The sequence below is a fragment of the Humulus lupulus genome, chromosome 7, assembly GCF_963169125.1.
Source record: "Humulus lupulus chromosome 7, drHumLupu1.1, whole genome shotgun sequence".
NCBI lineage: Eukaryota > Viridiplantae > Streptophyta > Magnoliopsida > Rosales > Cannabaceae > Humulus > Humulus lupulus.
In genome coordinates this window covers 6456763-6474085 of record NC_084799.1, presented here as the reverse complement: position 1 = coordinate 6474085, position 17323 = coordinate 6456763, and the positions used below count along the sequence as shown (strand labels likewise).

The 17323-nt window shown below is 36.8% G+C and overlaps 3 protein-coding genes across 5 annotated transcripts; 1 reads left to right on the top strand and 2 right to left on the bottom strand.

Moving 5' to 3' along the window:
* Nucleotides 1-708: 708 nt before the first annotated feature.
* On the bottom strand, nucleotides 709-15568 carry LOC133790502 (G-type lectin S-receptor-like serine/threonine-protein kinase At4g03230). 3 transcript variants are annotated; one of them, XM_062228158.1, is made up of 8 exons: nucleotides 14134-15568; nucleotides 13896-14015; nucleotides 13573-13784; nucleotides 13268-13478; nucleotides 12925-13162; nucleotides 12694-12844; nucleotides 12290-12591; nucleotides 709-727 (listed from the first exon to the last, which is right to left on the bottom strand). In XM_062228158.1, exons 1-7 carry the CDS (start codon nucleotides 15473-15475, stop codon nucleotides 12292-12294), a joined length of 2574 nt encoding a protein of 857 aa, XP_062084142.1. In that variant the 5' UTR covers nucleotides 15476-15568; the 3' UTR covers nucleotides 709-727; nucleotides 12290-12291. The 3 variants fall into 3 exon arrangements, with proteins under 3 accessions (XP_062084142.1, XP_062084143.1, XP_062084140.1); XM_062228159.1 differs by lacking the exon at nucleotides 709-727 and having other exon boundaries at nucleotides 12119-12591; nucleotides 14176-15568; XM_062228156.1 differs by lacking the exon at nucleotides 709-727 and having other exon boundaries at nucleotides 12119-12591; nucleotides 14134-15567.
* Nucleotides 1373-3181, bottom strand: LOC133791289 (G-type lectin S-receptor-like serine/threonine-protein kinase At2g19130). The gene is made up of 2 exons (XM_062229217.1): nucleotides 2449-3181; nucleotides 1373-1440 (listed from the first exon to the last, which is right to left on the bottom strand). Exons 1-2 carry the CDS (start codon nucleotides 2870-2872, stop codon nucleotides 1373-1375), a joined length of 492 nt encoding a protein of 163 aa, XP_062085201.1. The 5' UTR covers nucleotides 2873-3181.
* LOC133791287 (putative UPF0481 protein At3g02645) lies at nucleotides 10466-11731 on the top strand. The gene has a single exon (XM_062229216.1). The coding sequence runs from the start codon at nucleotides 10466-10468 to the stop codon at nucleotides 11729-11731; it is 1266 nt and encodes a 421-aa protein (XP_062085200.1).
* Nucleotides 15569-17323: the final 1755 nt, after the last annotated feature.

Here is a 17323-nt window from a genome sequence, read left to right as displayed (position 1 = left end):
CCCACTCACTTCCCTTTAATCAGTCATTTAGTAGAGCATCTCATGTTCTTGACTTAATTCACTCTGATCTTTGGGGACCCGCACCCACTCTTTCACATACCAATTACAGCTATTACATCCATTTTATTGACGATTATAGTAGATACACATGGTTGTTCCCTCTCAAACAAAAATCTGATGCTTTAGCGGCTTTTACTCACTTTAAGGCCTTAGTTGAAAACCAGTTTAATCGTAAAATTCAGGCTCTTAGAACTGACTGGGGTGGTGAGTATAGATCCTTCTCTACCTTAGCTACTGAACATGGCATTGCTTTTCAACATCCTTGTCCTTATACATTTGCTCAGAATGGTAGAGCGGAGCATAAGCATCGCCATATTGTTGAGATGGGTTTAACTCTCTTAGCCCAGGCAGCCATGCCTAAAAAATATTGGACTGATGCTTTTCTCAATGCTGTCTATCTCATTAATCGTCTTCCCACCTCTGTTCTAGCGAGTTTGTCTCCATTTGAGTGTCTATTTTCCAAGAAACTAGATTACAAAGCTCTTAGAATCTTTGGCACTGCTTGTTTTCCCTGTTTGCGTCCTTATCAAACATATAAATTTCAGTTTCATTATGCAAAATGTGTCAATCTCGGTCCTAGTGATCGTCACTGTTTAACGCCTAAATCGTGACAACCACTAAACGGTGGTTGTAGTATAATCGGGTGGTCGATCCACAAGGAGGTAACCTGTACTCAAAAGATTAGTAGAAAATAACACAAAAATTAGTAACAATAAATGAATAAAAAGATGGAAATGAAAAGATGTTTGAGATTTTGGTATTGTATTTTTGATAAAGTGATAAAATGAGATAAGTGAAATAAAGGTAAGATGTAATCAAGAGTTTGAGAAAATGAAAGGTTTCAAGAATCATCCATATGCTTGTTTAGTTACTTGGTTACTTGATTTACAAAAATACACAAGTAAATAGTTCACATCCCAACATTTACTTGGAAAATCTAACATTAAAGTCCATATATTTTTTCTAACAAAAGTCCATTTGAGTTATAAAGTTCTTTACTTTAAAAGCACAATGTTAATCTTATGAAAAATCTAAAAATGACAAAATACCCAAGGGCAATAATGCAATAGAAGATTAGACACAAAATTATGTATCAATATTACTCTTATTAATCAGAAGCACATAGAAAGAGCATGACTAATCATATATACTATTAGCATAAGTAAATAAAGATAACAAAATAAAGATAGAGATGAAAGAACATAAATAACTCAAATATATTACATTAAGAACATAGTAAATCAAAGTAGCAAAATAACATCACTTGCATATGGAATCATCCCTAAGATATAATCTTGCCTCATCTCAGGGACTAAGCTAAAAATGTGTCCGTCCCAAGATCCACTAGTCCAATATCCCGTAGACCTATTCCAAAGTATGCTGTACGAGTTGTATGTTTCGTCTAGCTGAAAAGAAAAGAGGCCTGGGGAAGGGTCTATGGAACTCTTCCATGAAGTCAGAACTTGGTGGGTTTTGGTTATTTTGTTGTACCCAAGTTTACTACCAGGAAGCCAGGTATGAGCAGGATTATCAAAACTTTGCCATAAAGCATTTGAAGAATTGGAACCATCACTGTGACAGTCAGAATCCCGTGATCCGTAAGGGGAAAGACCGGGTAAGCTGTGCAATCCCACACTGCCTGGGGAAGGTCAAGTGTGATGATTCTAAGACTGTGTAGGTATGGGACTACACAGTTGAAGAAGGCTTAAATAGATTGATGGGTACTACCTATATCAGGAAGGTGCATCTTCTTTTCGGTAGCCCATCACTTGAGAACTCCATGGTTAAGCGTGCTTGGCCTGGAGTAATCTAGGGATGGGTGACCTCCTGGGATGTTTTCCCAGTAAGTGTGCGAGTGAGGACAAAGCACGCTGGAAAGACTTGTCTTGGTTTGTAGGGCCAGTCGTCATTCCAGAAAGCAGCCATAGTGATGTGGGGCGTCACATAATGGTATCAGAGCCTTGACCCAGCCGGAAGTGTGGCCGACAGGGACGTCGGGCCCGTAAGGGGGGGTGATTGTGACAGTCAGAATCCCGTGATCCGTAAGGGGAAAGACCGGGTAAGCTGTGCAATCCCACACTGCCTGGGGAAGGTCAAGTGTGATGATTCTAAGACTGTGTAGGTATGGGACTACACAGTTGAAGAAGGCTTAAATGGATTGATGGGTACTACCTATATCAGGAAGGTGCATCTTCTTTTCGGTAGCCCATCACTTGAGAACTCCATGGTTAAGCGTGCTTGGCCTGGAGTAATCTAGGGATGGGTGACCTCCTGGGAAGTTTTCCCAGTAAGTGTGCGAGTGAGGACAAAGCACGCTGGAAAGACTTGTCTTGGTTTGTAGGGCCAGTCGTCATTCCAGAAAGCAGCCATAGTGATGTGGGGCGTCACAATCACTTTGCCATAACACTAGATTTCCATTATCTCCAAGTACTGCTTGTACTGGGGAGGAACTGGTGGAGCTCAATTTTGTGGACCAAATTGGAAGTTTGGACTCATCGAAAAGAACTAAATTACCATCAGAGATTTTCAGCTCAGAAGAAAATCTATCTAAAACTGGCTGCTCTCTATTTGCCACCCATACTATAGTCTGGTTGGTCTTTATTTTCGTGTACCACATGCCTATATAGAATTTAGAAGTATCACCTGGATCAAAGAATCCGAGAGTAAAGACTCCACCTTTAGAGACAATGGTTTGGTCACCAGAGAGGGATTGACTTGCAGAGATGGTATCAGCTCCAAAAGAGAGATTGGTCTTCAAAAACAGGCAGATGAAGAGAACAAGCAGGGATCTCGAGTTGGTCTTGATATCCATGGCTGCAAGTAACCAATATTGTGGTTGTAGACAAACTGCATATTCTCATGTCATGTGTATGCCTCAACTTTAATTTAAATGAAATAACATATAGAAGATCACCATAACGAACAGGCAGAAAAGTCATTTTGGAATAATCAACGTTTGGCGCAAAGTGATTTTTTTCAAAGAAAAAACATTGGGCCAAAGTCAAATGTGAGTTGCTGGTGCCAAGCCATGTGAAATTTTCGTGGATTGGATTTGGAGGGATATTAGAGCCCTTCACGGCGCAAGTTTGGCCAAAGAACGACAATGTAACCTTGAAAAGTGATTAAGAATGACAAATAAATGGATTATTGGATTTGAAATTTATGTGACATTTAGAGAAGAGACATTGAGATGAGAATATGAAATTTGGAGATAAGAGACTTTAATTAGAAGATGTAAAAAAAAGTGATCATGAAAGAAAATATCAATGTTGAATATATGTTAAAGATAAATACTTAATATTTTTTCTTTGCGGCAAAATTTTCCAAAATTGCTAAAACATTATTTTTATTATTGGAATTGTTAGGTATTAACTCACCAGATATATATAGCTCTGCAATTTGAGTATTTTTTTTAAATTAGAATTAATTCAAAAAATATTTTTAATTCATTTTTCAAATTTAAAATGTTTTTAAAAAAAAAAATTGAAATAAACCGATTACAGAGTACAAATATTTGCTTAATCAACATGTTCAGCAACTTTAACAAAAGTGGTACTTACAGAACCAACGTTTTAGCAATTTTATGTATTTTTGTCGCAAAGAAAAAAATATTATGTTTACCTTTAATATATATTGAACACTGAATATTGTTATGGTAAAAATAAAAAATTAAGTATTTAACTATAACAAGTTTACGCCGCAAATTCCCTTTTTTTTATTAAAATAATTTCTCTTGAATTAAAAAAAAAAACAATAACAATTTAGCCCCCTAAATTAAATAGCCCCTTCATCATAAATCTGGACTCAGTTTCTAATTTGTACATCTGTGTTGGTTAGTCTGTTCGTGCCACTCTGTCATGACGAACTCTTGTTTATTGTCTTAACTATAGTCTATATATACATATGAATACCTCGTGCATATTGAGGTGCTGAACGTACATTTTCTCATTCAGTTTCTTCTAGTTAATTTTTTTTTCTCTGATTTTTTATGACAAGACAAAAAAAAACAAATAAAAAAGCTCAGCAACAATGGATTGATTCTTTAATTCACTCCGGTCATAAAATGGTATATATTTTTATAAGCGCTAAGACACTACTTACTTGCAGATCAAAAATAAATATACAAAATCCTGAAGCCTAACATGTTACAAGTCAAGTTTCAAGAAACCAAAATCTCACCTTCGAAAATCAGTACACTACGTGGAAAGGCTTGAGTTATGAGGTTAGTATCTAATCTCTATAGGGTTGTATTGATAAAAACTCAAAATCTTGTTTTCTGGCCTTGTGTGTTGTGTGGTGTAACATATTGAGCCTTTGTTTCTCAGGGATTTTCCATCTAACAAGATAAAAGATTTGGCTTCTGAAAATGAAGGTAAGCTTTTCAATGCTATGTGATACTTTTTTCTGTATGCCATCTATTTGTTATATGGGAATAGCTACAGACCAGATCAGTAGGGTCAAGTAAAACATTACTAACTAGAACTCACCATATGAATCTGAATTTAAACAGACTGGTGTCAACAAAATGAGTCAGTCATGGCTGCAAAATCTAAATATTTTGTGGATACCATCTCTGTAATCTTCAACAAATATGATCTAGATATTCCCATTAGCATCTTCAAAGTGCCCACCTCTCTAACTCGACTCAACCCTGAAGCTTATGTACCAAAACTGGTGGGCTTGGGTGCCATCCATCATGTGAAAAATATAGAAAACTATAGATATTGCTTGAGATGAAAATATATGGTCTACTTTCTTCATTTCGTTACACAGTATATATACACAAAAGACATAATAAAGGAATTAATTTCTGTATATTTACAATGAATGAAAATATTCTAAGTAAGGAAACAAACTAATTTTCTGATTCTATTGGCTGTCAATAGCTGTCAATACTCCCCCTCAAGCTTGACTATAGATATTGATTAGTCCAAGCTTGTTCATAAGAAAATCAAATATTTTTTCAGATAATCCTTTGGTAAGAATATCTGCAAGTTGTTGATCAGTGTGGACATACTCAATTTTTATAATTCCTTCATCAATTTTCTCCTTAATAAAGTGACGGTCTACTTCCACATGTTTTGTTCTGTCATGGTGAACTGGGTTGTGAGCAATACTAATAGTAGACTGGTTGTCACAGTAAAGATGGACGGGAGCTTCATACTTAATTTTTAATTCCTCTAGCAGCCTTTTTATCCAAATTGCTTCGCACACTCCATGAGCCATGGCTCTGTATTCAGCTTCTGCACTGCTCCTCGCAACAACAGACTGCTTCTTACTTCGCCATGTTACTAAGTTGCCCCAAAGTAAAGTACAGTATCCTGATGTAGATTTTCTGTCATCAATCGATCCGGCCCAATCTGCATCAGTGAATACGTCGACATTTCTTTTAAAAGTTTTCTTGAAAAACAGACCCTTGCCTGGAGTTTGCTTCAAATATCTTAACACTCGATACACAGCATTAAGGTGTCCTTGACATGGATCATGCATATATTGACTTACTAGACTAACAGCAAATGCAATGTCGGGTCTAGTATGTGAGAGATAAATGAGCTTTCCAACTAACTGTTGATATCGGCCTTTGTCAACTGATTCCCCTTTAAACATTCGATCTTTATTTCCCAGTTCGATTGGAGTTCTGCTAGCCTTACAATCTTGCATTCCAGTTTCTTTTAGAAGATCAAGTGTATACTTCCTTTGTGATACAGAAATACCTTTTTTGCTTCTAGCAATTTCCATACCAAGAAAGTATCTCAATGTTCCAAGATCTTTGACTTCAAACTCTTTTGACAATAGTCCTTTGATCAAAGTTATCTCCCTGGAATTGTTGCCGGTGACTATTATATCATCCACATATACAATCAGGATAGTCATCTCTCCTTTTCCTGAGTGTTTAATGAATAGAGTATGATCTGTCTGACCCTGTGTGTAGCCGAGACCCTTGACTACCTTTGAAAAACGATTAAACCATGCCCGAGGAGATTGTTTCAGGCCATAGAGAGATTTTTTGAGTTTGCAAACAATTTTGGGAGATTTTTCTTCAAATCCAGGAGGTTGAACCATGTACACTTCTTCTTCCAGTTCACCGTTTAAGAATGCATTTTTTACATCTAGTTGATGTAACTCCCAATCCAGATTGGCTGCCAATGAAAGTAAGACTCTGATAGTATTGAGTTTTGCAACAGGAGCGAAAGTTTCGGTATAGTCAATCCCATAGGTTTGTGTAAACCCCTTTGCAACTAACCGTGCTTTGTATCTCTCGATAGATCCATTTGCATTAAACTTGACCGTGAACACCCATTTGCATCCTACCACTCCTTTTCCAGGTGGTAATTCCACTAATTCCCAAGTCTCCGTTTTTTTAAGAGCTCGCATCTCTTCATGGACAGCTGTTCTCCATTCAGGAATTTCGAGTGCTTCATCAATATTCCTAGGAATAACAATGTCTGACAAGCTAGAAGTAAAAGCTTTAAAAGAAGATGACAAATTTGAATAGGAAATAAACATGGAGATAGGATATTTAGGGCAAGACCTAGTTCCTTTTCGCAATGCTATAGGAATGTCTAGGTCAGAAATAGTGTTTGAAGGGAAATCACCTGACACTTCTTGAGAATGAGGATCTACCACCGGATTGGTCTCTTGACTGTGCTTTGGATTCATGATTTGTTTATTTCTTTGTCGCCTAGAATAAACATGGAGCTCTTGTTGATTTTGTGGATGAATATCTGTTTCAACTGATTTTAAGGATGGATCAAGGCTTGGTGACTTAGAATCTGAATCAGATGGTGGAGCAAGAACTTGAGAATTCAAGTCAAGAACTTGAGAATTCAAGTCAAGAACTTGGGAATTCAAGTCATTTGATTTGTCTATTGAGTCTAAAGAATGTATATGGGAATCAAGAGGAACGTCTAACCCCCACGACCATTGAGCTTCATCGTGAGTGTGGATCTCCCCCTGAAGCGAAGTGGGAGAAAAGTAAGGAGTATTTTCAAAAAAGGTGACGTCACGTGAGACATAAGTTTTCTTTGTAAGAGGACAATAACACCGATAGCCTTTCTGAGTGGGAGAATAACCAAGGAAGATAGTTTTTATCGCTCGTGGATCAAGTTTAGTGCGATCTCGAGGGTGAACATGAACAAAGGATGTACACCCAAATATTTTAACAGGCAGAGAGTTTGAGGAAATATGAGGATATGAGGAACAAAGAATAGAATAAGGTGTCCTAAAGTGAAGAGGTCGACTAGGAAGACGATTAATAAGATAGGCAGCGGTGAGAATGGCATCCCCCCAAAAGGATTTAGGGACGTGCATAGTGAAAAGTAGGGATCGGGCTACTTCTAAGAGGTGGCGATTTTTCCGTTCAGCTACCCCATTCTGCTGAGGGGTACTGACACATGAACTTTGATGAATGATCCCATTTTGGGAAAGATAGGTGCCCAAAACGGAATTGAAATATTCTGTGCCATTATCTGTTCGTAATATACGAATAGATGCTTGAAACTGTGTTTGAATCATCATATGGAAAGTTCGAAAGACATTATGTGTTTCAGACTTGTGTTTGAGAAGATATACCCAAGTGAGGCGTGTGTGGTCATCTATGAACGTGATGAACCATTGATGACCATTGACAGTAGTGACTTTGGAAGGCCCCCATAGATCGCTATGAATTAATGAAAATGGACTAGTGGGTGTATAAATCTTCTGAGGAAAGACAGATCGAGTATGTTTAGCAAATTGACAAATATCACATTGGAAAGACTCAATTTTATTATTTAAAAATAAATCTGGAAACACATGTCTTAAGTATGAAAAACTTGGATGTCCAAGTCGATAATGCCATAACATAATCTTGTCTTTATTAGAAACAGGATTGAAAGTAGAAACATAATTGGAAGACAAACTAGAGGGTTGTGTTATTCGTCGAGGATCTTCAAAGAAATAAAGGCCACCATGAAACCTAGCACTGCCAATCGTCCTCCCCGAAGATAGTTCCTGAAATTGACAGGAAGTAGAAGAAAACTTAGCAAGACAACTATTATCAGCAGTGAACTTACTAACAGAAATTAAATTGCAGTTTAAGGAAGGAACATGAAGGACTGATTTCAGAGATAAGTCATTTGACAATTTAATTGTACCAATTCCTGCAATTGGAGAAAGAGTGCCATCGGCAATCTTGACACTTGAATTATTGGAACACGGAGAGTAAGAGTCAAACAAGTGAAACAAACTAGTCATGTGATCAGAAGCACCTGAATCAATTATCCATGGTGTTTGAAAATTTTGTATAGTAGATGAGAAATTACCAGAGTGTGCAACAGAGCATGATGCAATATTAGATCCACTGGAATTATGGGGAGCTGACTGATTCAAAAGAGTGTATAAATGAGCAATTTGTTCCTTACTGAAGGGGAAGGAAGTGGTTCCCTGAGAGATGTCGGATGAGGTACCATCGATGTCTTGCGTTTGAGCTTGATAGGCCTTCTTGTCATTGGAACGTCGAGGAGTCCAGTTGGCTGGTTTACCATGAATTTCCCAACAAGAAGAACGAGTATGCCCATGGCGTTTACAATGATCACACCAAGGTCGTTCTCCCTTACGGTTTGGTCTCGGATCAGGATTGAATTTCTCTCGTGAGCCAGATCTGGCAGCAAGAGCAGAGCCTTCCAGTGGTTGGGAATCTGAAGTATGGAGCATGACTCGACGTCGTGCCTCTTCACGACGAACTTCAGAGAAAGCTTCTTCAGTATCAGGGAGGGGAGAGCGACTGATTATGCGACCGCGAACCTCATCAAGGTGGTGAGTCAACCCAGTAAGAAACTCATACACCCTTTCTTTTTCCAAATTTTGTCGATGGATGATACTGCATGCACTACATAATGGTGTGGTCTCCAGATAGAGATCAAGTTCCTGCCATAAGTCTTGGAGAGCTGAAAAATATTGAGTCACAGTTTGAGTACCTTGTTTGATTTCTTTGAGTTTTGTTCGAATCTCAAATATTTGAGAGGTATTTCCAAGATCAGAGTACATTTTTCTGGCAGCATCCCATACTTCTTTGGCAGTTTTGAAGAAAAGATACCTGCAACTAATTTTTGGATCCATGGAATTGATTAGCCAGGCAAGAACAATTGAGTTTTCAGCTTGCCATACCTTGTAAGCGGGATCATCCAATGGTGGAGCAGGGAGGTCACCAGTAATATAGCCAAGTTTACCGCGACCGCATATGACAATTTTGACTGATTGTGCCCATTCCAAGTAGTTTTTTCCTTCAAGCTTGTGAGTTGTAATTTGAATAGAACCACTGTCGTGACTATAGATTGAGTGGGTAGATTGAGTGGGTACTTGGGAAGTGGTTGTACCACTGGAGCCAGATTGAGTGGGTACTTGGGAAGTGGTGGTACCACTGGTTGGAGAGGTGGCTTCTTCATTAAAAGACATTGCTTAAAAGAAAAAAAGTTGGTTTGAAAAAAAATTGAGTTGGACGTACGGTACTGGGTTTTTTTTGGCTGTTTGTGTGGGATTTAATATATATAAAGATATATATATATGTGTGCTGATGGAATGGGGTGGGCAACGTGGGTAAGGATTGTGAGGGAAAAAAAAAATATATCGATATGAGGAAAGAAAAAAAAAAAAAAAAAAAAAAAAAAAAAAAAAGGTATCGGCTTAGACGAAAAAAAAAAGTGAACAAAAAAAAAGGTATCAGACAAGGACCTTCAATCAGTGGACTCTCTCAAAGACCAAGCAACGATCTTGACAGATGGGTAAGGCAAATCGATTTGGGCAAGCGACTAGGGCGACGAGTGGAGTGCTCCGTTGAGGACCAAGAGCGATGTGAGGGCAGCGGGAAGCGAAAGCGCTGGACAGGACAGAGATGGCTTAGACACGAACCAGAGGTTAGGAAGACAACCTTAGGGCTCTGATACCATGTGAAAAATATAGAAAACTATAGATATTGCTTGAGATGAAAATATATGGTCTACTTTCTTCATTTCGTTACACAGTATATATACACAAAAGACATAATAAAGGAATTAATTTCTGTATATTTACAATGAATGAAAATATTCTAAGTAAGGAAACAAACTAATTTTCTGATTCTATTGGCTGTCAATAGCTGTCAATACATCACTTGAGGCCTGAGCATGGACAGATGCAAATGTCCAAGGCCATGAAGGCCAAGAGAATCCATCAGAAATTCCAAGACCTCGATTTTCATAAGCTTATTGAGCTTCTTCAGGAGATGGTAGTTCCCTCTGTACGAGCTTCTTATAACATGTACTTGGAGATAGCTGACGATGCTCTTGCTTGTATAATGGCCGTAGATGGTTTGTTTCTGTTTGATTTACTTTGCTGTTAAGGAATCAAGAAAGAAGATTATTTATACTCAAGATTTTTGAGCCATGTGATGGATTATTCTGGAAGGAGATTGGCCCAAGATAGGACACTGAGGGAAGTTATGATGCTTGAGAATCAAATTCCTTTCTCTGTGTTGAGGACTATCTTGTTCATAGAATCGTCAAAATTTGAAATGGTGAGTGAAGTTTTGCCAAAAGTCTTGGTGGGTTTTTGCCAATATGTCTCACCATTTGATATAGTGGCTGATTACCCATTTTACAAGACTCTAAACCATGCCCATTTGTTGGATCTTCTTTACCATTTGATCATGCTCAATGCCTCTCCTGGAAATAATCTTAGAGAAGAAAAGAAGGAGCTTCAGTCGTTGATAGAACTGTTTGAGAAAGTGAATAAAATCCAAGTTCCAAAAACTGACATCGGCATCAGTACAGAAGAAGAAAATAAAAACCAAACTTTATGGGCAATGCCAGGGGAGTCTGCATGTGAACTGTTAATGCCTTCTGTATCTTCAATTGCAATATCTACCAAACTTGCCGAACAGAGCTTCAACATGTTACAAAATCTAGTGCCACTACCACTTCGAAAGCCTATTGCACTTGCACAAGGTTTATGGCAGCTTCCATGGTCAGAACTTGAGTCGAGTGTATCTTCTGATGCAACCAAAGAACTCGTAGAAGACGAAACCTTCATTCCAAGAGCCTCGAAGCTGCATAAAGCCGGAGTAAAATTTGTACCAGCTCACATTAAAAGCATCAAATTTGACTCAAAAAGCGTCTCCTTTCACCTACCCTCAATCAAACTAAGTGGAAATTCAGAGGTTATTATCAAGAACTTGGTTGCATATGAGGCTTTGAGGTATTCTGAGACAGAGCCGCTGGTTCTAACAAAGTATGTGGAAATTATGAGTCATCTTATAAGGACTTATGAAGATGTTAAGGTGCTCAAGGATGATGGGATTATAAAAATGGATCAGTCCATCAGTGAGAAACAAGTGGCGAAAGTGCTCAGTGGGATGACTAAGTCCATACAGTCAACGAATACCGAGAGCATAAACAGAGAAATTGAAGGCGTGAAGAGTTACTACAATGGTTTGTGGAAGGTATCAGCTAGGAGATTCATCAAAAAGGGGCGGTGGATTGCCGGGCAATGGTGCAAAGTCTTGGCTGTTGTGTTGTTGCTATTGCTGACAGGGTTCCAAGCATTTTGCTCAGTCTATGAATGTAGTCGTCTGTCATTTGACAGCAGCTACTCTCAGCCTCAGTCTCAGCTATCGCAGCAAGGCTTGGGAGTAGTTTCCTTGAGGTCTTCTGAGTAGGTTAGGTTTATGATGTTGACATGTGTCATGTGTCTAACATATTGAACTATAATGTATGTTTTTTGTTGACAAATGTCATATGTTCTAAACCAAACATTGCTAGTTACAACCTTCAGGTTTCTAAGTAAGAATATCTGAGAAAGTTAATATTGAAATTTTTAAAGTTAGAGGAGCATTGGTTGTTAGGAGTGAATTTATAGTCCTGTGCAAGCAGAGATGGGATAGCACCTTAACCATGACTCCCAGATTGTCAGAGCTCCACAAACTTAGTGACTAATTACTAATATTTTCAGTCATAATTATTAAATATATTTGGTATTAAAACCAAACTGATCACACCATTAAATGAAGATTCATGGCATATTCTCTGTTTTAGCTAATTATCTCTTCGTAAAAATTTGAAAGCACTCTTCATTTCCAAAACATATGCAGGGTAAATAAATTTGAGGATGACAAAAACTAAAAATATAAATAAAAAAGAGGACAAATTGTTATCATGTTGTTTGTGTGATATGAATTGTTTCACAGAAAGCAACTTGGATAATAAGAAGAACTTACACTTATCGTCCTTGCTCTAAGCTAGTTGTTAACTCAATAACTGATAATGGTTTATTAGGAGAGGCAAAGGTAGAAACAGATCTCCACGCAACAAAGGCTGGTTGCTTAGGATTTGATATGCTTGCTGTTTCATTCCCAAGCATGAACACCACATTTGGCATGGTGGGACGATCACTTGGGTCCTCTTGCACGCACAACAGCCCCACATTAACACATCTCATGAATTCATTTGTGTTGCAACTCTCACTTAACGTTGCATCCATTAAATCCAATGCTTTGTTATCTCTCCACAATTTCCATGCCTGCAAACAATCATATTGAGAAAAATCATTCAGATAACGACCAAAAGAAACCAAAAATATAAATGTGAATGATATAGAATCAATATATGTATCAACACTCACATATCCCAGAAGGCTCAAGGCTTGTTCAGATTGGTAAAATCCCGTGTTTCTCTTACCACTTACAATTTCTAAAAGCATAACACCAAAACTGAAAACATCGGATTTAATCGAGAAAAGCCCATCTAATGCATATTCTGGAGACATGTATCCACTGTGCATAAAACAATTTAGTTTGATATTTACAGATATAAATATGTGACTAAAAAGTTGAGCATAACATGCAAAACTTACTATGTTCCTACTACTCTTCTTGTGCTTGCTTCAGTTTGTTTGCCTCCAAATATCCTTGCCAAGCCAAAGTCAGAAATTTTGGGGTTCATTTCTTCATCTAATAGAACGTTGCTTGCTTTCAAATCCCTATGGATAATTCTTAATCTTGAATCATGGTGGAGGTAAAGAAGACCTCTAGCGATTCCCAATATGATGTCAAAGCGTAACTCCCAATTCAACAACACGCATAGTGTTTGATCTAGCAAAATTTACATTTAAAATTTGAGTTTAATTCTATACTGTTATTAGGAAAAAAAATATAGTGCTGAAAATTTACTTGAATAATTCACATGAACAAATTTACCAAATATGAATGAGTCCAAACTTTTGTTGGGCATATATTCATACAGTAATAATTTTTCTTCTCCTTCGACACAATAGCCCAAAAGTTTGACAAGGTTACGATGCTGGAGTTTTGCAATCAACATAACTTCATTCTTAAATTCCTCTAAGCCTTGTCCTGAGCCACTTGAGAGCCTCTTTACAGCAATTTCTTGACCTCCTGGAAATTTTCCCTATCGGAGTTTCATGCAAAGACAAGTAATTCAACTAAATTTTATGAAGATAGTTAAAAAATTGAATAGGACGAGTACAATGAACATTATTTACCTTATAAACAGGGCCAAAACCTCCTTGTCCAAGTTTGTTTGCGTCTGAAAAATTATCTGTAGCCATTACTATAGTTTCCAAATCAACAAAGGGCACATCTATACCTTCTCTTTCATCTTCTCTAAACTGGCATGACTTTATATAGTTGGTGATTTGTTTCTCAGTATCATACAAGCCAACTACCTGTTTTCCCGAAGTTTCCTTTTTGTCACCTGATTTTACACATCACTTGAAGTTGGTCACTAAATTATAATAATAATAATTTGATTTGGTATCAGCAGTTGCCAGCACGTGAGGATTTGCAGTCTAATAGTTAGTATTACCTTGACTTTTGATCTTTTTTTTTCTTCTCTGATAATAAACAGAACAAGCGATGAGAATAGCAGCGGCTATAATTCCCAGGACAACATAGAGTATCTTCGACTTCAAAACCTTGATCACTTCTGTAATAAAAATTTAAACAGTACGAGAGAGATTAGCTTAATAGCATGCCATTTTGGTGAAGATACAAATGACAAAAGACCCAGTCAAGTTGGACCAGGATGGTTCTTTCACCCTTACTGTTTTTATGATCCTGGGCGAGGATGGTCCTTTCACCCGTACTGTTTTTATGATCCTGAAACTCAGAAGCTGCTAGCTTAACATAGATAGTGGTACTGTCGTCACCTGCTGCCGGTGCTTTCCTCAGATTTGTGACATCTTCTAGCCAAATTGAACAGCTATTGCTGTGAAAGGCATAAGCTGTGCAAGAACAGTTGTTTAGACACCTTGATTTGCATTCATCGGAGTCCCCTAAATCCAAAGATTGTTTATTGTCAGGTAATAACATGTTGGGCACCTCTAAAAATCTGTCTTTCTCACCATCATGAAGGCTGTCGTTACCACATTTAAGTTTGGATACTCTTGTGCAACCATCAGAATACTGCTCCAAATCCCAATAACTCTGAGACGTGGGCTTAAATCCCCTCAAACATTTACAAAAGGGCAAGGACATGTTATTGCAGCTGCCAATGCCATATGGCCCACAGAAAGCATCAATGTCACATTGTGTTCTCGGTTGAGACCAAAACAAATTCCATCCACTATCAGGCAGATAATTTAGTTGCTTAATCTGCCCAGAATAATCCATCACCAATCGAGATGTGATTGTAGAAGTGGGTTTAACCGAATATGTAAAATAACTTTCATTTTCATTCGATACAACATTGAAATCGTAGATATAATGTGGCCTCGTTTCAGGGAATAAGCTAAAAATGCGTCCATTCCAATAATTTTTAGACTTATCCCGAAGTATGATACGCGAGTTGTCGGTTTCGTCTAGCTGAAGAGTAAAGAGGCCTGGGGAAGGGTCTATGGAATTGTTCCATGAAGTGAGAACTTGGTGGGTTTTGGTTATTTTGTTGTACGAAATTTTACTACCAGGAAGCAAGGTATTAGCAGGATGATCAAAACTTTGCCATAAAGCATTTGAAGAATTGGAACCATCACTTTGCAATAACACTAGATTTCCATTATCCCCAAGTACTGCTTGTACTGGGGAGAAACTGGTGGAGCTCACATTTGTGGACCAAATTCGAAGTTTGGACTCATCGAAAAGAACTAAATTACCATCAGAGATTTTCAGCTCAGAAGAAGATCTATTTAAAACTGGCTGCTCTCTATTTGCCACCCATACTATAGTATGGGTCTTTATTTTCGTGTACCACATGCCTAAATAGAATTTAGAATTATCACCTGGATCAAAGAATCCGAGAGTAAAGACTCCACCTGCAGAGACAATGGTTTGGTCTCCAGAGAGGGATTTGCTTGCAGAGATGGTATCACTTCCAAAAGAGAGATTGGTCTTCAAAAACAGGCAGATGAAGTAAACAAGCAGGGATCTCGAGTTGGCCTTGATATGCATGGCTGCAAGTAATTAATATTGTGGTTGCAGACAAGCAGCATATTCTTATGTCATGTGTATGCCTCAACTTTAATTTAATGAAATAACATATAGAAGATCACCATAATGAACAGGAAGAAAAGTCATAGAAGCTGTTTTTCAGTTTCATGAAATTTAATGAACCTTTCTGTTCTGACGACAACGCCCTTGGGTGTGTACTAGTTTTACGTTTGGTTTCCATAATAAATTTTGCGCTCATCAATTCTGGTTGAGGGCATTTCGGTAATCATAAGTTCGGGTTGGTCTTCACAAATTTAGAACAGTCAATATTGGTCGAAAAGTTAAGTGTGTGGCTGTCCGAATCCCTCACTCGATCGCAACTGCAGTCATATCATTCTGACTCAACAACTTGCTGGTATTCAATGGGAAGACTAAGACCATAAAGTCAACAATACAATGGTTTGTGTATAGATTCGTCAACCATGGGCGGGATATTTGTGCTAAATTCGTCAAGCTTTTTGCTCAGTGAATGCCACCGTTTATCATTTAAGAGCAGCAGTTACTCTCAGTCTCTGCATGGCTTGAGAGTACTTTCCTTGTGGTCTAATTTGTAACTTATTTTTAATTATAGATGTGTGATGTATCCATATATGTTAAGATATGTGTCCTAAATTAAACATAATGAACAGTTGGTCCCTTGTTTGTAAAGTCATTACTTGGCTTAACAGTGGTGTCCACCATATTTGATGTCAATAGATTTGAAAATTATGTGACATTAAGAGAAGAGATGGTGAGAATATGAAATTTTAAGATAAGATATTTCAATTCAATGATGTCAAAACTGATTCTTTTTCTTGAGAAATAACTTTAAATATCACTAATCGCTAGTCCCATGATATGTCACAAACCAAAATCCAAATAAAACAAACAAACAAGAATTTTTTTTTTTTTTTGTAAAAAAAAGTGGAGGTTTCTTATGAGAATATATAGTATTAAGAGTTATGATTTTGATAAAAATTTTAATAAAGAAAAAATTAAAAGTTTCATATTTAATATATATTATTCGGCCTCGTTTGGTACATAGAATAGTATTAGATTAAATTATGAGAAATAAAAATATATAATTGTTTGTGAATTAATTCACATAATAAAATTTATTCAATTTAATTCTATACAAGACAACAATAATTTCTTAACATTACGATTTTATTTTATATTAAAGATATTAGTACAAGACACCTGAATTTGTTAAGACTGTATGAGTTAGTTAATGTTTTTTTTATTGGCTTAAGTCCCTTAATTATTAATGCTTAGTAATATTTTTAATTATATAATTATTTTTATTATTATAAAAAATTCTTTAAAAAAAAACATTTTAGACCCCTAATTTAAATTAATAGCCCCTTATCTAGGTTTTGTTTCTAATTTGTACATCTTTATTGGTTAGTCTGTTTGGGCCACTCTGTCATGATTGGCCCTTATATATTGTTTAAACTATAGTCTATATATACATATTTGTCAAATGAACATAAACTATAGTCTATATATGTTAGGAAAATATGTATTTTGCCTCAATGGAAATAATAATAAATTACAACTCTATGCAATATATTACAAATAAATAATGATTGATTAAAAAGAGTTACAACTCTATAACTGAAAATTACAAATAAACAAAGAAAATGAAGAAGATGATGAATGAGAAGAGAATAGTAAAATGCAACTCTAAGCAAAATGTTACAAATAAAGTATAGTGTTTGAAACAAAAGAAAAAAAAAGATTACAACTCTTGAACAAGAAATACAAATAAATAGAGAAGAACAATATAAAGATGAAAAGCAATAGAATGAAAGAAATGAACAAGAAACA